The sequence below is a fragment of the Crinia signifera genome, chromosome 1 (genome assembly GCF_055691185.1).
Source record: "Crinia signifera chromosome 1, ASM5569118v1, whole genome shotgun sequence".
Taxonomy (NCBI): Eukaryota; Metazoa; Chordata; class Amphibia; order Anura; family Myobatrachidae; genus Crinia; species Crinia signifera.
Window position 1 is genome coordinate 56,730,100 of NC_139217.1, and position 21,478 is coordinate 56,751,577.

The 21,478-nt window shown below is 44.3% G+C and overlaps 1 protein-coding gene across 1 annotated transcript in view; it reads right to left on the minus strand.

The window, feature by feature from the left end:
* Positions 1 to 21,478, minus strand: part of EVC (EvC ciliary complex subunit 1) — a 95,686-nt gene that overhangs the window by 9,712 nt on the left and 64,496 nt on the right. Inside the window, exons 13-16 of the mRNA XM_083155625.1 lie at positions 7,287 to 7,396; positions 4,293 to 4,503; positions 2,938 to 3,144; positions 1,142 to 1,286 (exon numbers count right to left, since the gene is read on the minus strand). Coding sequence (XP_083011751.1) covers positions 1,142 to 1,286; positions 2,938 to 3,144; positions 4,293 to 4,503; positions 7,287 to 7,396 — 673 coding nt within the window. The remainder of the gene's footprint in view (positions 1 to 1,141; positions 1,287 to 2,937; positions 3,145 to 4,292; positions 4,504 to 7,286; positions 7,397 to 21,478) is intronic.

Genomic DNA, 21,478 nt, shown 5'->3' on the forward strand with positions numbered 1-21,478 from the left:
CCCAGTTTGTTTTATCACTGTCTACTATTGTAAAGCGCAACGGAATCTGCGGCCCTATGTAAGAAACTGTAAATAAATAAATACATAATGTGTGTTTTGAACGGCGTTTAATCATTTTTGCAGATGGAGTTGAAACCACATTAGTGAAAAATTACTAAAAAAAACTGTTGACTGATCCACATGTTTTTCGACTAGTCAAAAATTTGGTGCCTTAAATGAATTTGTCTAATGGAAATTTGATCTAAAAAATGTAAAAAAAAAATGAAGAATTTTCACCTAGGCAAAAACTCAGCACCAACTGAATATCCAGATAGTGGAAGATGCTCAATTAGTTCAGTAATAATACCCCTGGTGCTCCAGTCTTACAATTTGTGTGTGTAACTTGCATTTTTGAAACGTAGAGCTGCCCCAAGCTGCGGATCACTGAAACCACCCACAGGCCTTAGCTGGTGCTGGTGACAAGGGGACACATTCCAGTAGGGATCAGGACAAAAGTACACTTCAGAAACATTAAACCAAGACATTTGGGGTGTATTGAAAAGAACAATGAAAAAAAAACCCATTAAATTGGGGCCCCCAGATGTTCTATGCCTTGGAGAGTGATGAAATGGAAATACAGCCTGTGACATGGTACTTTATCTCCTCTGTTACCTCTCTCCAAGGAAAAGTACATCTGCCCCTAAGAATTTAACATTTACCAAGACTTTACTCCTATGGGGAAGGCGGCACTCTAGTTTTGTAGTGGTTGTTTCCAAAAATGAAACAACTGAACTTACTTTTCCCTTAATTTGAGCAGCACCTTTTAGGGAAACAACCAGACGTGCGCCCCTTTTTTTACTGTTTGGTTATTATGTATAGGGCCCATACACTGAGTGATCCTGCTTTGCAAGGGGATGCATCCTCCCACGCATCGCAAAAGCACAAAAAAGTGTGTGCGTACTTTTTGAACTACAGTAGATCGCATTGCATCTAGTCCAAAACGCACGGTGCACATTGCTCTGTGTATGAGCACCTTATCTGTTGCTTCCAAAAATACCTAATGACACCTATTGGATGTTCTCTTGATGACCCCTAGCTCAATAGATGCAATATGACAGCAGTATTAATATCAGAGCCATCCAATAGGACAGCAGGAAATGACCTTTAATTGCCTTTAACCGTTTGATCTTCTCCTTTTCACAGTCCTTCAGGATCTGTTCTATATTCTGATTATAGCTTTGGACTAACTTGTTAACAGTGCTGCTGGTCACATACACGCTCTCCACCGCAGCTTCCACCAAACGCTCCTATTATTCAATAAAAGGTAAAAAAAAATTGTTCAAAATCCAATTTAAAAACAAAGTACTTGAGTAGTTGAGATTTCAGCAGACAATCCGAATCAGAATCAGCTTTATTGGCCAGGTATACTTGCATATAAGAATTTGTTTTCCCGTTTGCTGTGCAGTAGCCAGGTGGGTAACAAGTAAACCGCATACAGTATAAACAGGTGGGGGAACATGTACAGTCATACAGAAAGTTATTCCGAGGGGACACTGTGTTAGATTATGTGCAAAGGGTTATGGTGCGACTAGACAGTGAGGTGTTCATGAGTTCATGTGTCAACAGGTGAACCGCTTGAGGAAAGAAACTTTTTAGGCTTCCACTGTACCTGCTGGGAATAGCCCTGTAGCATCTGCCTGATGGCAGCAGGTTAAACAAGCCATGGCCAGGATGTAGTTGGTCCTTGACTATCTTCGTTGACCGCTTTTTTGCTCTGGACAGGTACAGGTCCTGGACAGAGGGAAGACTGTCCTGATTATCTTCTCCGCAGTTCTGACTACCTCTTGGAGTCTGCACTTGTCTCTCTCGCTGGCGGAGCCGTACCAGACCAGTATTGAGGAGCACAGTACAGACTCCACAATTGCGGAGTAGAAGAGGAGCAGAAGCTTCTGTGGGATGTTGAACTTCCTCAGTTGCCTAAGGAAGAATAGCCTCTGCTGCGCTTTTCCAACTATAGTATCAGTGTTGGCGGTACTTGTGTAGTTTATAGCTAATAGCGTAGCCCAACAGCTGCCTTACTTGTGTAGTTTCACGGTGGCAGCCTAACCTACGTTACCAGCGTAGGCTGCCACCGTGAAACTAATTAAAGAGTTTAAAATATATTTTCCAGTGCTGCTAAAATGGCCCCGCAAGCTATGAGGGGGGAGGATAGGAGCTCCCTTGACGGGAAACTCGGGAGCAAGTCACAGCCGAGGGGGTGGGGCGGAGGAGTGAGGCAAACTCCTTCTCCTCCTGGAACCATACAGGCTAAGCCTCATACTTGTAAAAACCCTGGTGGTCTACCGGTATCCACGACATAAGCCGGGTGCCACTGCCAGGACCCGCCGGTGACGTCACCCCCCACCAGCGATGTGAGCCGCGTACCGCGCTTCCCGTGTGCTGTCCCTCCAGGCCACGGCTCCCTCCTAGTGCAGGGAGGTAACTGATATAACGCTAGCCGACAGGTCAGCGTGTCAGTCACCGGGATGAGGCGCCGCTGTGTCAGTGGCAGCGCTGCTGCTGCACTGACTTGTAAAAATGAAAATAAAAAAATACATAAAAAAATAAAGAATAAGGGCTGAAACAGCCCTCTCCTTGAAAAGGGAAAATGTTCCTCAGAGCACCAAGGAAAAAACTGGTCTCTGAGGACAGGTAGGGGTATTAGGGGGAGGAGCTACAGGCTGCACTGCCTTAAAGACATAGTGCTCCTTGGTGCCCGGTTCTCCCAGACCTGGAATACCCATTTTTCCCAGCATCCACCTGGGCCGTTACAAAAATATAAATTACAGAAGGGGTGGCCCCCATGGTATTAAATAGAACTGTAAGTACAACATCATAGTCAAAACCAACATTTTCCAGGGAAGTAAATATATTTCCCCTTTCAACTGCTCCCATTGAAAGAAAGACACAGGCGGATACCTTAAAGTCACCGTTCTCTTCCAACATGGCCTTTGCGGCTTCTTGCTGTGCGTGGTGTACCAATGCCTGTCCGATTGCCCGTTCCATATGTTGCCGAATTCCGTGGTTTGCTTCGGTCAGGTCTAAAAGTAGCTGCTGCTGAAAGTCCCTGCGTGCTTGCCATGTTTCCTCATCCAACTTATTCTCCTCTTCTAAGATATGCATTTCCTAGTAAGTAAGAACGTATGTACAGTATTGGGTACAGAACGCGAAAAACATGGAGGCCAGCAGGTTAGGGATACATGGCCTCACACACACACAGTGACTGAGACAAACGACCTGGTGAACGATGGGTCACAAATACTTTTGATAAGATTTGTGCTGAACATAAAAGGGTTAAAGATCTATTTACTATTTGTTCTTTGTACTAAGCTGTGGCAAAACAAAGTGGATGAAGATAACATATCAGCCAATCAGCTCCTAATTGACATGTTGCAGGCTTTGTTTGAAAAATGGCAGTTAGGACAGCTGATTGTACTGTTTCTCTCTCCAAGGCTGAAGGCCCCCACACACTAGAACAATTTTTTGGCCGATTGTCAGATTTCCGACCGATCGTCCGGTATATTGGCCGATTTTTATCGATAATTGGCAATAACCGGCCGATTATCAATAAAAATCAGTTGATATATTGGATGATCGGTCAGAAATCGGACAATCGTCCAAAAAATCGTTCTAGTGTGTGGGGGCCTTTAGGGTTCTATGTACTAAGATTTGGAGAGAGACAATGTGGATGGAGATAAAGTACATACCCTCCAACATGGCCCATTCCATTAGGTACAAAATGATCTGTTTCTGGACTTCCTTACCAGTGGTACAGTAGTTGCAGAGTTGGGGCTGCAGCACAGTCCAATATTCAAAAAAGGGGAGCCATACCTACTGCCACTCCAAACATCACTGTCCTGGACTCACTGGCAGTTGATGTGACCCCCCCTCTTTTAATTTTGGTCTGTGCTGGAGTCCAACCTCTGTAACTGCCACTGGTAGGGAAGTCCAGGAACAGAGCATTTTGTACCTAATGGAATGGGTCATGTTGGAGGGTATGAAAGTACAGACTCCTAACTGTCAATTTGTAAACACAGCCAGTGACATGACAGTTAGGAACTGGTTGGCTGGTACTTTATCTCTGTTCACTTTATGCTGCATCACCCCCAGGCTTAGTAAACAGACTCCTTAACCTGCAAACAGGTGGGTGCCCCCCACAGCTGGTACTGCCTGCATACAACAACACACTGAAGAGAAAATGTTACTCATTTCCCTATGGAAAATTTAAGTGCAAAGGTCAAATAAAAAGCGGTTCGCTGAAGGCGCAAGATTACCATCTCCTTTTGGGTTTGCCACTGATCTTCATCCTGTAAATGCCACCTGCAGGTCTTCAACGCATGCTGCTCCTTCAGCTCCTGGACAATGACGATCTTCCTGGACATTCTCATTTGTGTTAATGTTGCCATGGCGATGTTCCGCAGGGAGAGCGTGCGCAGGACGGATCTCAGCATGAACTTGTGTCTTTGAAGTGCAAGTTTGCTGGATCTGCAAGCACAGATATATACATATATAGCGGTAGAGTGATATACTGTATATTATTATGTCCTCACTTTGGAACTTACAGTTCTATTGAGGAGGTTTATTACTGTATGGGACATAACCTGCCAGGACCTAATTCCCCTATTTAGAGTGGTGAAGTGGGTTCCTGTAATGGCGGCATGTATCATTATGGACATTGCCGAAGAGGGAGAGCGTTAATTCACCTGTCCAATGATCTCCTCTCTCACAGCGTGGAGGCTGACACTGACCGGCTGATGCTGCACCACCTAGGATGTGGAAACAGCATGTGTATAGCCAGAAGATAACAGCTAGAATGGGATGGTTGCTACGGGAAACATCTCCACTTCTGTAAACTCGCACTGTGGGCCTAATTCAGATCAGATCGTAAAGGGACGAATTCGGGCCGTTCTGATGGTGGGGGGGCCTGCGCATGTACATTTGCAAACCCCAGGAGCGAATGGCTTTGCCAGAGTGGGGGAACACCCAGCATTTTATGGTCGTCCCTATGAAAACTCTGGGCATTTCCCTGGGAACACAGGCGGGCCGATGCTCAGGGTGGGCGGTTGATGTCACATGACTGAATCAGGCCCTATATACTTTACCCTCTAGAGTCTGCAACCATTTGTACTATTTCCCATACTTACTCATCACATACCACCTCATAATAAAAACACAGTACTTGTTTCCTAGCACGGCGCTAGCGATGGAAATTGTATCCATCGGGTCCCAAAAAATCGCGTTGAACGCATCGCATGCGACCAAATCGCATGCGATGCGATCGACGCGATTTTTACATTGGAATCAATGTTAAATGGTCCCTGAGACCCAATTTTACATTGGCCCCAATGTTTTACATAGGCATTTAACATTGAATACAATGCATTCAATATTAAATCGCGTCGGTTGCATCGGGACCTTAACTTAACGTATGCGATTTTTTCATTGTCGGGGAAAAGACTAAAAATAGCCCTAAAATCGTGTCGGTCATGTCCATTGCATACCTTAAGTTAAGGTATGCGATCAATAAACAGTAACGTCCTTTAATCCGTGTTACAAATGTAAACTGACAACTGTATGTTTCTCTGCTCTGTTATGTCTCTGGGATAGCTGTGTGCGCTAGTTAACCGTGGCTCAGCAGTCAGCTGCACCTGTCCTGGTGATATATCACAGTGACCTGCTTCATGCAGCTAGCTTAGCGCAGGTCACCTAGGCCAAGGTAGCGCCATCTGCTCACTGGTGCCCATGCTAAGACCTATTTTATGCAGCGCAAGAAAACAACATCTACTAAAAAAAGATACACTGTACTTTTCCTTCATGGAAATGTATTTTATAATGTAAATCCTTAAATATTTCGGCCTATGCGCAGGCAGAATGATGTAATATGCAAGGAAATGTGGGGAGAATGGGAGGCACGTATCTGTGTATGTGGTAATTAAAAGAGATTAAGGTACAGGTTGAGTATCCCCTATCCGAAATGCTCGGGACCACGAGCATTCCGGATAGGGGAATTTTTCGGTTTTTGGAATACATTTTTTTTTTGCCATACTTACCTGTCCCCTGATGGTGTCCGGTGGTCCCTCGGCGTCCACGCAGTCCCCGGGCGTTCACAGCAGGCCTCCGGCATCTTCTCTGGGTCTCCAGCGGTCCCAGGAATGCATTGCGCGGGTGTGCGCGCGCACCGGTGACGTCACCGGCACTCGCGCAATGCATTCCTGGGACCGCTGGAGACCCTGGAGAAGATGCCGGAGGCCTGCTGTGGACGCCCTGGGACTTGGTAAGTATGAAAAGAGGGTTAGGGGGGTAAAACAAACAAACAAAAAAAAAAAATTCGGATGATTCCAAAAACCACGTTTTTTGGAATAATTCGGATAATGGATGCCCGGATACAGGATACTCAACCTGTACTTCCTCATCGTTGCAGCCACCACTACACCAGTTAAGTTAGCCGATACTTAACCGCTATGTAAGGAGCACCATTGTCCGCGCCATTGTCGCCACACTTTGGGCTTGGTGGCACGCTTCGCTCGCCACAACTTTACTAAAGGATGGTGGCGTGGACAGAACGTAAGTTCTGTAGCGTAAGCGGTGGTTACAAAGATAAGGAAGTACCAAAATTAATATAGAGAACTGACTGGGAGAACTTTCAATGGCACAAAAACAACCAACAGAAGCAGGAGAAGAAGAAGGACAGTTACAGTATCTGTCCTTTGGGCCTGCACGGAGGGAGACTACCGAACTGCTGAACAGTGTCCTGCTTATGGGAGCTAAACAACAAGGCAATTCAACATGGCCGCCAATCGCTGAGGAAATACACATCCCAGCATGCCCTGCCAGTTTTAGCATGCCCCAATAGCAAAACTGTGTCAAGGTATGCTGGGATGCGTAGTTGTACCCCTGCAACTGCAGTGCCGAGTCCCCCTTCAGACCCTCTCACAGCATCAGTAGCAAACCTATGGCAGCACTCCCTAAGTGTTTGCCCTTGTGCACCCTCTGCAGCAACTAAAGCCAACAAAAATAAAATAAAAAGTTAAAGAAAAACGATGGCCACTTGGAAAAACCTGGATAAGAGGGGGAGATGCCAGGTTTGAAAACAGTTTCTTCTTTTAATATGGCCAGGCTCCGCACACTACATATACCCTTTAGGTTCCCAGAGATCCGTCTGGAAGAAGGAGAGGTTACATTAACCATACCCCAGGTGCAGGGCACTTAAACATGTGACAACCCCTTTCTAAATCAGCTATACATAAAACAGAACAAGTGGCACTTACTCTTCACTGAGACCGCTCAATCGATATAAGACCCCACGGACAATCTGCTGCTGTGTCTCACATATGTGTTTCTCTAGTGCAGAGGACAGTACTTGTTCCTTTGCCCACAGCTGTAGAACATAAGGAATAAAATACACAATATATAGTAGTTGCCAGCACTGTATAGGAAAACACGTTTAAAATCATTTTAGAAATAGAAGGTTTGCTTGATTCAGTAATGGGCAAGGGGCTATAGAGTGTAAGCTTGCGAGCAGGGCCCTCCTACCATCTCACTGTCTGTAACTACCCAGTTTGGTTTATCCCTATTTCTAATTGTAAAGTGCAATGGAACCAGCTGTGAGCCGAGCTCTATTCCCAGAGGGGAACTATGCCTAAGGTCACATGACCACCGCTGCTTAATGCAAGGTGACTCAGGGGGTGTAGTGAGGCCTGCCTTATTATTCCTTTATACTACAATTAATAATGAATACAATGAAGTGAAGGGCGTAGGTCACATTTGGGGGTGGAATTTGAGTTATTACTGAAATGAAGGGTAATGCATGGGAATTCTGTAGGCTGCAGGGCCGTACATGTGGTCTTTAAAGTGGATTTGGTGGACCATCAGTGTCTCCATGGAAATACAGATACAGGTTGAGTATCCCGTATCCAAAATGCTCGGGACCAGGAGAATTTTGGATAACGGATTATTCCGTATTTCGGAATATTTTAATATTTCAATGATGTATTTTGAAGTATCTTGCATGTATGCTGTATAAACACATAAAATACACACAAATATATTTTATTACCACATAAAATACACACAAATATATTTTATTTGTTCAAAAAACAAGGTTTCAAAACATGAAACAAAATGTGTGTACTATCTCAGATATTGAATTTGAATGCCAAGCAGTCATTTTCTTGCACATATATAGTGCCAGTTACATATCATGTCACCAGTAGTGCTGTTACAAATGTCCCCAGTGAGTTTTTAGCAAAAAAAAAAAATTTTATTCACTTTCTGGAATGTATGGTTTTCGGAATAATTCGGATAACGGATACTCGGATACGGGATACTCAACCTGTACGCTGTGCAGCGCACCTGCAGGATTTTACAGTCCTGAGGCAGCTAAAGTAATTATCTATTTGCACAAGATGATTCTATAGAGAATGTTGCACCACCAGTAATTTATAGAGCCTGGCATTGTATAAATGGGGTGGTGCCACACTTCATACAATACTTATGACCACCAGTAGAGGGGCACAGGCACTACACAAACAATAATATTACATTCTGTGAAGAGGTGCATACATTTCCTTGGAAAGCTTTTGGAATAGGTGAGATTTTCCACTCCTAACGTAAGATCATACTTAAGGTGCGTACACACGTACAGATTTTTCTGTCTGATCTGTCCGGTGGGAACAAAAACCTGGAAATGTATGGGAGCAAATGACAATCAAAAAATAGTTCCAGACGTACCAGGGCAGGCTTACTCAATTGCTAAATAAATACTGTAACCTCTAACTGCTATATTTAAAGGGTATTGCCTTTAAAAACTATAAGCTAGACTCAGACCCACAGCCGGTCATCTCCTCCATGATTGGGGGAACTCTGGGATGTGCGGGGGGCTGGGTTTGGGAACATGCATGCACAGACGTGTCCTCATACATTGTTGCTGAAGTCACACCAAACTGCCAGTCTAGGTCGTGGGCGACTCGTCAGCTCTGATCATCTTTCTCGATCCAAATGGACATATTATGATATTACACACATATATAAAACTGGCACTGACAAAACTACATTGCTTGCGGGCACTGATCCATACTATGTGTAATATTTGTACATGGGTGCAAGAGATGGGAATCTACGTACATAAGATGGTGATGAAGCAGCCTTGGTGGTTTCTCAACCTACCCTCCGATATGCATCACCTGCTGACAGCAAATTACTCTGCAGTAAAAGACATGGCCCAGCTAAGATGCACAACCTCGGAGCATGTCAGTCGCACTGGGTTACTCGCGCAACATGGCATATAGATACTAGGTGTATAAGAACACACCTGTAAGGGCAATGTTCATATAAAAGGAGGCTAGATCTTCTGATATGACTGCTATTATTATAATCATCCCAGGTATTTATGTAATGCACACATATTCCGCAGCGTTGTACAGAGCATAGTTGAACACTCTCATCAGTCCCTGCCCCGGTGGAGCTTACAATCTATATTCCCTACCACATGTACATGCACACAGACGTTCTGGGGTTATTGTTGTTGGGAACCAATTAACCTACCAGTATATTTTATGATTGTGGGAGGAAACCGGAACACTCAGAGGAAGCCCACGCAAGAACGGGGAGAATATACAAACTCTGCACAGTTAGAGCCATGGTGGGAATGGAACCCATGACCTCAGTGCTGTGAGGCAGTAATGCTGACCATTACACCATCCGTGCGTGCATCATAATTAATGCTTCCCCTAATTATATGGAAAAAGATAATGGCAGTGGCAATGAGAATAACATTCACAAATAATATTTTAAAAATAATGTTTGGAATTTGAGTATTCATTTCTATTTCTACAAGTTTTTGCTTTTTGTCTTTCTAAGACATAAGGGACAGAGTCGCGAAGGCCGTCACTGGTAAGAGAGTGTGCCATCTGGTGCGAGGTTTGTTGTGGGATTAGGGTACTGTCACTATGACGGTGTACAACATATGCATAGTTTGGAATGTCAAATTATTTTGAAACCATGGGGAGCAGCTGCCTTGTGACTTGCTGAACGAGACGGTCACTGAGAAAATGCTAAATAAAAGCTTTAATAAAATAGAACGGGCCTGATTCAAGTTTATAAAGTAAAGCAAAAATAAGCAAGCGACTGAGCAAAACCATGCTGCACTGCAGCTGGGGCAGATGTATCATGTGCAGAAAGAGAGTTAGATTAGGGGGTACTTGTGGAGTATCACGGCTCCCACAACCTGCATCGTATGCAGATCGTATGCTAAAAATCGCATCGCATCTCATACGATCAAATCGCATACGATGCGATGCGATGCGACCCGATTTTGCACTGAAATGCATCAGAATGCATTGAAATATGTATTAAACTTGTGAAATGCCCCCAAATGCCATTTTTCATAGTGCACCACCCCAACTATCAACGTCAACCCGAAGCGTGGCGAGCACAGCGAGCCCGCGAGGGGCGGCGGTACGCGTCCTACGAACTTTTCATACCCCCACTATCCACGTCGGCGTGGATTTGAGAATAGAGAGTGTGGCGAGCGCAGCAAACCACCGAGCCCGAAGCGTGGCGAGCGCAGCGAGCCCCGCGAGGGGACGCGGATACCTGTGAAGCCCGCGAGGGGACGCGTATAGCTGTGAAGGTATCCGCGTCCGCTCGCCACGCTTCGGGCTTGGTGTCTCGCTGCGCTCGCCACACTTTCTATTCTCAACTCCACGCCGACGTGGATAGTGGGGGTATGAAAAGGTCGGAGGACGCGTACCGCCGCCCCTCGCGGGCTCGCTGCGCTCGCCACGCTTCGGGTTGACATTAATAGTGGGGGTGGTGCACTATGAAAAATGGCATTTGGGGGCATTTCACAAGTTTAATACACATTTCAATGCATTTTGATGCATTTCAGTGCAAAATCGGGTGCCATCGCATCGCATCGTATGGCATCCGATGCGATCGCATACGATTTTTGAGCAAAAATGCTCAAAGATCGGTAAAAATCGTATCGCATCGTATGCCACTACATATGGCATACGATGCTATACGATGGGAGCCGTGATACTCCACAAGTACCGATTAGGGAGCGGTGTGTTCAAATACAAATCTAAACTGCGGTGTAAAAAATAATGCTAACATTTGTGGGATGCATGCAAAAGCAGCCAGTATTTACCCTGCAAAGAAAAAAAATATAACCCACTCAAATCGAAATCTCTTTGCACATGTCCAGTTGTTTGTTCTATCGCTTTACTTATAAACATGAACCAGGCACAATATGCTTTACTGCATACAGGCAAAATGTTTTTTTTTTTTTTTGGTAGCATTCTTTTTTTTAATTACGTATAAAGCAGTATAATGTATTCCCAACCAGCTACCCTGCATGCTCAAGCATCATTTATTTGTTGAATAAAAAATTTTATGCGATACAATGTGGCACATGACTGCAAAAGTATATTCACACACTGTGCCAGATTATGCATAGAATTCTGATATCCAGCGCTTTACCCTGATATCATCCGAGGAATTTCCATTCTTCACACAATTACGGAGATGCAGATCACTGTGGCTGCAAATGTCACGGCGGGAAAACATCAGAGAATCCGTTACATTATCAGAACCACAGGCATCTGACTGGTGACGCCGATACAGTCAGAGAGCACAATGGAGTACTGTACCTGTGAGACTCTAAATGTACTTGACCCGCTGTTGGAAAGACACATTCATGCAGTGGCTTGTGGGAAAATGTCAACATTTAATCGACACATGCTCGTGGTGTAGTAATAAGGTTGGCAGTGATGATGTAAACCTTGTTGAAATGCAGACATTTTATATGTTAGTGTCTTCAGAATGTCGACACGTTCACAATGTTGACATGCGAAATGTCGGCATGTGATGGGCAGCATGGATGGTTAGCATTACTGCCTCACAGCGCTGAGGTAATGGGTTCGATCCCCACCATGGCCCTAACTGTGCGGAGTTTGTATATTTTCCCCGTGCTTGCGTGGGTTTACTCCGGGTTCTCCTCGCCTGAAGAACTTTATCTGGAAGTCATCATGACATCACTGGTGGACACGAAAGACACCAATGGAGTCACCAAACCCCAGGGAACCAGGTAAGTTCCAACTAAACAACCAGGGATTCTTTCATGACATTCTAGTCAAATTAAGATTTCAAAATGATGAATGCCAATGTGGTCAACATCGACATGCCAATAATGTTGACATTATGGCCAAGTTTATTTTCTTTATGTCAACAAAAACTTACCAGACCCCTTGGTAGCAGCGGGAAAAAAAAAAGTAGATAATGGTGAACAGGGAGGTTTGAGTGGTAACTTCTTATCCTTAATTATAAAATGTCATTACCTCACAGAACAGCTGGTCATCCATTGCCTCAACTGCTACTGATTGTATTCATTCAGAACAACCATTGCCTTAATGGCAAACAATAATTTACCGCAAGAAGCATCCTGTCGGACAATGCCACAGCTGCCAAACATCATTGTACTTCACAATACAACCTGTTGGCCATGTTTTCCTCATCTGTCAACCATCATATTACCTTGTTGGTTATGGCTAACCATCATAATAACTTAAGGAAGAGTCCGGGCCATCACCGTTACTTTCCCATTATGTCACTGTCCAGTTTTTTTTTTAAACCTAACTTTATTGAAAAATTCAGTCATACAAGTAATGGTACTTTCCTACACAACCATCCAAGAAATCAACATTGACTCAAGAACAATGTTAGAAAGTAATACTGAATTAGTTTTAAAATATTGAAAAGAAGGAACAGGGAGTCCGGTAGAAAGGAGCGTTCTATTTGCATACTGTGTAAATGTTCTGTAACCAGTAGCAACATTAGATACACTAGACCACAGGTTCTCAAACCTGGTCCTCAGGACCCCACATGGCGCATTTTTTGCCGTTCTCCTCACAGAATCACAAGTGAAATAATAAGCTCCACCTGTGGATCTTTAAAATGTGTCAGTGAGTAATAATTGCACCAGTGCACCGGCCTGTGTTGCTATAGTGTATGCACATTACTTATGGTAAATATATTACTGTGAATTACGGCTTGTACAGAACGTTTACAAGTGTATTCCGTCCTAGGTCAGGTCACTGGTAATAGCACCAATTGACAGCATTAATTACATCCCTCCCGACAATCACATTATTTAAGGACTGCTAGGGGACGTCTGCACCTTTCTGCTTACCAACACCTGTCATTGCAGCGAGACTCCGCACTACCTAAGGAATATTATTATCCAGTAGTTAGCAGGGATAGAAGCAAAAACAAAATCACCCCAGAGAAATTTAAATTGATGAACAAAATAGCAAAGGAAATGTCAGACTTTTGTGCCAACGATGGACTCCGCTCACTGTGCTGGCAGATCCTGAGAGATTAGTGATCCGTTTATTCTTTTCCCTGTTACTAAGACAACCTGTCTTGTGATGGGACCAACTGCAAACATAAGTGACAAGTAACCCATTCCTTACTCATACACTATATGCTAAATCTATTAGACAGTACACAGGAGGAATTCTCCTCTCTAGTGACCTCCTCCATATCTGCATCGAATGCATTTCTCTCATTTAATACCACTCCAGTGGCCGGCCACCATGGAAACAGACTCATATACCAATGTGACTAACTGTGTAATCCCAGCCGTGTTGCCTTACTCTAAAAACATTATAATTGGGTTGCCAGCTCCTACATAATACAGTGTTGTATGCCTCCTTTGTCACATCAGTAGCACACTGGAATATAAACACTAATTTGCATTGAAAAGCTTTTGCCAGATACAGACAACCCCCTCAATCGAGTCTGCATCCAATCACAGAATAGCTACTTGCTGCATTGTGTTCAGGTATAAGCATGGCTAAAGATTCCCTGATGAAGCTATGCTACAGTAACAAAACGCGTCCGGTCAGACTGTACATTATACAAAGTACTCGGGACACAGTTTGTTCCATTTAACCCTCTTATTAAATACATTCATTGTATTATTTCCGTTATATTTACTTTCAGCTCACTGTCCCTTTCGACATAATTATCTCCTATACTCTAATAAAGATTGCTTTTGAAAACCCCATTTCTACCACCAATCCATCCATATATAATAGTTTTATCCAATTCATAATGATTCAATTACTCTTATATGCATCTCAGTAACATTACTATCTGACAATTTAGCTAAACTCCACCCTCACCCCACATTTACCCCCACATTTACACACACACACACACACACACACGTCTGTGTGTGTGTGTCATGTATGTGCAATGCCACATAAATCTCTTGTCCACTGAAAGTGGGCATTGTTAATGCAGTCAATTAAACTGACTGTATGTCAAGGGGCAAAAAAGCGCTGGCTAATTATTATATAATTAAGTTTAGAATACAATAGAATAAATTTGGATGGTTTAATAACAAATCTCAAACAATTTATTATAATTTGTAAAAACAAAAGTTTTCAAATTCATCAAATGCCACAGGTAATTAAAACACGAATTAACAAAAAAAATGAATTAAACCACTTCCTGGGCTTCTTAATTAAGTGAAACTGGACTACAGTATGACCTCCCCAAGTCGTGAATAAAGTTCGACCTAATGACTATGACCAACATGTGGTCGACCCAATGATCCCATTCCGATGTAACATGTGCAGAGAGAGTTAGATTTGGGTTTGGGCTTTACTTCAAAGTGAGATCTATATTACAGTGTAAAAATAAAGCAGTCAGTATTTTCCCTGCAGAGAAACAAAATAACTCACCCAAATATAATTCTCTCTGCACAAGTTACATCTGCCCCCACCTGCAGTAAACATGATTTTGTCCATTTGAGAAGGAATTTTCCTTTGCGAGAGAACCAGAATAAGGGCCAAAGTGAGCACTCAATCCCCCATCCTCAAGCCTAGGAAGTGATTCTATGAATTCATGTATTTATTACCTGTAGCACTTGGTGAATTTAAGTGTTTATTTATATTTATTGCAACAAATTACAGTACATTGTTATAAATACATTGTATCCAACGGTCTATTTTTATTCTATTGTATTCGGAACTTATTTATCTAATAATTCAGTCAGCGCCAGTGTTCCCTCTAAGCTGTGCGCGCGCACACACCTCGACGAGCGTGCGCACAGACATTTCAACAGAGCGCACAAAGCAGCAGTGGTCCCTTTTTGCAGTTGTGGACTCAATTAAGGTGTATTTCGCCCATTAACTACATTGTGTGCTGTGTTTTGAATGTTTAAATTTTAAATATCATTTTAAAGTAAAGTTAACACAAATGCTGAACGTCATTTCCTAGTTATATATAAGTGACGCACAAAAATTTAAATTTCCTTCCAAAGTTGCACAGCCAAAATCTTTAGCCGCACACAGCCTTCGTAAAATTAGAGGGAACATTGGTCAGCGCCAATTACCCTTTCAAGGTGCCCATACACGGTACAATTATTGTATACAATTTGGACTAGATTGCATGGGTTTTGCAATGCAATGAGATGAGATCTAGTACAATAAGTATGTGCGGCACATACTTCTGAAGCTGTGCGATGAGATGTGTAACGGGAACGCGCATCTCATGGGCACCTTTACATACAATCATTTTCTCAGTGTTTACACTGTGGGGACGGATTACCCCCTGACCAGCTGCTGCTGACCTTAAGTAACAGTTCTGTTCTTATAATTAAACTTAAGGCCCCCATACACTATGCGATTTTGCCCGATTTATCGGCCCAAAATGCCAAAATCGGGTGAAATCGGCCGAAAATCGCATGCGTTTGACATCTGATTTGATCTGATGCGCAGTCCCGTGCGCATCAGATCGGATCAGGGCGTCGGACCTGCTGAACATAAAATATATTTGTATCTGATCCATCATGGGTGCTTTTTAGCACCCACCATGTTTCAGATCCGATATATCATGTGTGTACCTCCTGCTGTGCTGCTACCTCCTTCCCGTGCGACTGTCCTCCAACCCCGGCGCAGCAGCAGAAACACAGGTGACATCACTGGAAGGGGCAGGCACAACGGGATCCAGACAGAGCAGCTGCAGCACCAGAGAGTCTCATCAACAACACAGTGACACACAGTACATCTTTCTCTAGAGCCTGAGCTCCGTCTTCCCTGCCTGACAGAGACAGCCCGGCAATACGAGTAGGTAGGAGGGAGGAAGCAGCAGAATATGGTTGTGGGCAGAACGGGACCCCCCCTCTCCCCTGCTGCTGGACAGCTAAAGTGCGTGCAGCAGAGCCAGACCCCCCTCCTCTGCTGCTGGAGGTCAGCTTAGGTGTGGGCAGCAGAGCCCGACACCCCCTCTCCTCCTCTCCCCTGCTGTAATTACACAGCCATATCCATTATCTGCCTGACAGAGGGCAGCAAGGAGTCCTGGTGACCCTGTGTTAGTGTCTTTGTACCCAGTGTGCTAAGTAGGGATGGCCAATAGTGTAGACACCATCGATTGCCATCGATGGTGATTCTGCACCCAACCATCGATAGTAGTAAACATTTTGATGGATAACCATCGATAGTTTTAGCTATCGATGGTCAACCATTATATGGCCTGTGGGCCAATCAAAACTCGGTGGTAAGACTTCTGGGTGTCGAGGGCGGAGCTATGCACCGTGTCCTGTCACCTTGAAAAAAAACTAAACAGAAATCGGTAACATAGAATTTGACGGCAGATAAGAACCATTTGGCCCATCTAGTCTGCCCCTTTTTTACCCTTCAGGTAAACTCAACCCTTTTTAATCCTTATTTCTTTGTAAGGATATTCATATGCCTATCCCAAGCATGTTTAAATTGTTCTACTGTCTTAGCCTCTACCACCTCTGATGGGAGGCTATTCCACTTATCCACTACCCTTTCTGTGAAGTAATTCTTTCTAACATTTCCCCTGAACCTACCTCCCTCCAGTTTCAGTGCATGTCCTCGTGTTTTATTACTTGTTTTCCTTTGAAGAAAATTTCCCACCTGTACTATGTTAAAACCCTTGATATATTTGAAGATTTCTATCATGTCCCCCCTTTCCCTTCTCTGCTCCAAACTATACATGTTAAGATCTTTTAGTCTATCCAGGTAAGTTTTGTGATGTAGGCCATGAACCATTTTAGTTGCCCTTCTTTGTACACTCTCCAATGTATTTATATCCTTCTGAAGATATGGTCTCCAGAACTGGACACAGTATTCCAGATGAGGTCGTACCAATGACCTATAAAGTGGCATTATTACGTCTTTTTTTCTGCTACTGATTCCTCTCCCTATGCAACCAAGCATCTGACTAGCCTTCCTCATTGCTTTGTTACATTGCCTCCCTGCCTTTAAGTCACTTGAAATAGTGACTCCTAGATCTCTTTCCTCCTCAGTAGTTTCCATTATAGTACCCTTGATACTATATTGAGCCTTTGGGTTTTTGAGTCCCAAGTGCATAATTTTGCATTTTTTAGCATTAAACTGTAGTTGCCATTCTCTTGACCAATTCTCAAGTTTACTTAGATCATCAGTCATTTGATTTACTCCTCCTGGTGTGTCTACTCTGTTGCATACCTTTGTATCATCTGCAAAAAGGCATACTTTCCCTTCAATACCATTTGCAATGTGACTAACAAAGATATTAAAGAGCACTGGTCCAAGTACAGATCCCTGGGGTACTCCACTGGTAACATGTCCCTCCATAGAATGCACTCCATTTACGACAACTGTCTGTTTCCTATCCTGCAACCAGGTTCTTATCCATTTAATTGTTTTATAATCCAATCCCACACTTTCAAGTTTATTTAGCAGCCTGCGATGTGGGACAGTGTCAAATGCCTTACTAAAGTCTAGATATGCCACATCTACAGCCCCCCCTTCATCTAGTATTTTGGTCACGGGGTCAAAAAAGTCAATGAGACTTGTTTGGCATGATCTCCCTGCCGTAAAACCATGCTGTTTTGGATCCTGTAAGTTGTTTAATTTAAGATATTCCACTATTCTTTCTTTTAATAGTGTTTCCATTATTTTCCCTACTACTGATGTAAGGCTCACTGGTCTGTAGTTACTTGCTTCTTCTTTGCTTCCGCTTTTGTGCAGTGGAACTACATTTGCTTTTCTCCAGTCCTCTGGAACTGCACCTGTATCTAGTGACTGGTTGAATAAATCTGTTAATGGCGCTACCAACACATCTTTTAGTTCTTTTAGTATCCTTGGATGCACTCCGTCTGGCCCCATTGATTTATCCACTTTCAGTCTTGAAAGTTCTGTTAGGACTTTCTCCCTAGTAAATGTACCTCCATCTACCTTATTTTTATGAATGTCCTTGCAACTTAACTGTGGTCCCTTCCCTTCTCCTTCTATAGTGAATACAGAGCAAAAGTAATTATTTAGATGATCTGCAATTGCCTTGTCTCCCTCCACCAAATTCTCAGTGTCTGTCCGCAGTCTTATTATTCCTCCATTTGATTTTCTCCTTTCACTTATATACTTAAAAAAAGTTTTGTTTCCTTTATCTACCGACTGAGCCATTTTCTCCTCAGCTTGTGCCTTGGCACGTCTGATCACTTTCTTAGCCTCTTTGCGTCTTGCAAGATACACTTCTTTGTCATTATTATTTTGAGTCTGCTTGTATGTCCTAAAAGCCATCTTTTTTGCTTTTACACTAGTTGATACCTCTTTTGTAAACCACACTGGCTTCCTTTTCCTGGTACTTTTTTTAACCCTTTTGATACAAAGGTCCGTTGCCTTTAGTATTGCACTTTTTAATTTTCTCCACCTCTCCTGCACTCCTTTCAAGTTCATCCAATCCGCTAATGAGTCGCTTAAACATCTCCCCATTTTTGCAAAGTCAGCCTTCCTAAAATCCAACACCTTAGTTTTTGTGTGACTGGAGTTGGACCCTGCCTTGATACTAAACCATACTGCTTGATGATCACTGGATCCCAGGTTCTCACCCACATATATGTCTGATATCCTGTCACCATTTGTGAGTATTAAATCTAATATTGAGTCTTTGCGAGTAGGCTCCCTCACCAATTGCTTGAGAGAGGCTCCCTGTAGGGAATTTAGAAATTTGCCACTTGTAGATGATCTTGCAAAAGACTCCTCCCAATTCACATCAGGTAGATTAAAGTCTCCCATGATTATGACTTCTCCCTTTAAAGCCATTTTAGTGACATCAAGCAATAGGCTCCTGTCCAAATCCTGCCCCTGGCCTGGTGGCCTATAGATGACCCCAGTCCTTCTCCCCCATTTCTATGGTCACCCAAAGGGCCTCAGTTTTTTCTTCAATGTTTTGTATTAAAGTAGCATTTATGTTTTTCTTTACATACATTGCTACCCCTCCTCCGATTCTTCCCATTCTGTCCTTCCTAAATAAATTGTATCCTGGTATAGCTACGTCCCAGCCATGGTTCTCATTCCACCATGTCTCTGTGATAGCCACAATGTCTAGGTCATCCCTTGTCATTATTGCAATTAGATCAGGAATTTTGTCTCCTAGGCTTCTAGCATTTGCACACATAGTTTTAAAAATTTTGCCTGTGCATCTGTTATTCCTAGCCATGTTCATACAGTACAAATTTGAAATCTAAAGTTGAAATTACCTGTTTGATGATGTTGTTCAATGTCTGTTTTTATTTTTTTACTGTTCAGAAAAGCTGCAGGTCACTAATTCTAAGAATATAGTGAGTCTGTTCAGGTCAGGCTACACCTGAACACTAATGGCCAAATCGTCAAAGGAGATAATTTGCACTGTGTTTGAGTAGACATCAGGCAGAATGCAACACTAAACTATACTTCACTGAACAACTTTACCAAACAAGTAATAACAATTACAAACCAGGGCCGAAACTAGGGTTTCCGGCGCCCGGGGCAAGGCAGCCTTTTGGTGCCCCCCCCCCCCACCCTAGTGATGCTGCGCGCCGGAGGCGCGCCGAAATTTCCGGGGGGCGTGGCCTAATTTGGGGGTGTGGCCTATAATCGCTGCTCCCCCGCGAGGCCACGCCCCCATTTTGCCGCTATGGGGGCATGACCCAGAGGCTCTGTGAGCCTCTAGCCATGCCCCCAGCCACACCGTAATGCCCATTACATACTATACAACACTGCAATGCCCATTACATACTATATAACACTACGCAATGCCCATGACATACTATATAACACCGCAATGCCCATTACAAATAAATACTCCGTAATGCCCATGTCATACTTTATAACACTAAGCAATGCCCATGTCATACTATATAACACGACGCAATGCCCATGACATACTGTATAACACACCATACACATTTGACACATAAGTGCCACTTACCTATATGCTCAATGCCAGGGGCTTCATGCCGATGCCAAGGTGGACTGAATTTGCTTGTTGCCGAGGGGGATAGATCTGTGCCTCTGTGCTCGTTGCCGAGGGGGATAGATCTGTGCCTCTGCTCGTTGCCAAGGGGGATAGATATGTGCCAGTGTGCTCGTTGCCGAGGGGGATTGATCTGTGCCTCTGTGCTCGTTGCCGAGGGGGATTGATCTGTGCCAGTGTGCTCGTTGCCGAGGGGGATTGATCTGTGCCAGTGTGCTCGTTGCCAAGGGGGATAGAATGCCAGTGTGCTCGTTGCCAAGGGGGATAGAATGCCAGTGTGCTCGTTGCCAAGGGGGATAGAATGCCAGTGTGCTCGTTGCCAAGGGGGATAGAATGCCAGTGTGCTCGTTGCCAAGGGGGATAGAACCCCCCCCCCCCTCCCCCGCCTGCGGGAGGCAGACAGGCAGGCAGGCTTGTCAGTGTGCCTGTGCCTGCCTGCCCGTCCCCTCACGTCTCCCCCGCTGTATTCGCGGGAGAGACGTGCTGCTGCTGTGCTGTATGATTTTAACATTTCTAACTCCCGCTGCTGGACCGCTAGCCAATGGCCGTTCGCGGTCCAGCAGCCAATCAACTGGTGGCTGCTGGACCGCGAGCGGCCATTGGCTAGCGGTCCAGCAGCATATGCAGCACCGCAGCAGCACGTCTCTCCCGCATACACAGCGGGGGAGACGTGAGGGGACGGGAGCAGGGCAGCCAGCGGGGGAGCGGGGAGACGAGGGGGCGGCGGCGGGCGGCCATCTTTGATGTGGCAGCGGCTGCGGCGCTAGCTCCCCGCTGCTGCCGCTGGTCACACCAGCGTCCCCCTGCCTCCAGCGCCCCCTGCCTCCAGCGCCCGGTGCGCGTGCCCCCCCAGCCCCCCCCTAGTTACGGCCCTGTACAAACAATTCATTAAATCTGAACTTTTCAAATCATACAAGAGTTTGCATAACACAGAAATAAAGAGAGCATATTGGAGATGAATTACATACTCTTAAGGTATCAATGCAGTCCATGTGTGTTTTTGTTGATTTGTAGTAGTTTGCCTTCACTTTTCCTTCGGTGTAACGCAGGTATAACGCTCGTAGTTATGACTCTGTTTTCCCACTTTAAAACGGTCCACTTCAATACAGGGCCACAGCTAAACTATGGCCACAGCCTATCCGGCCAC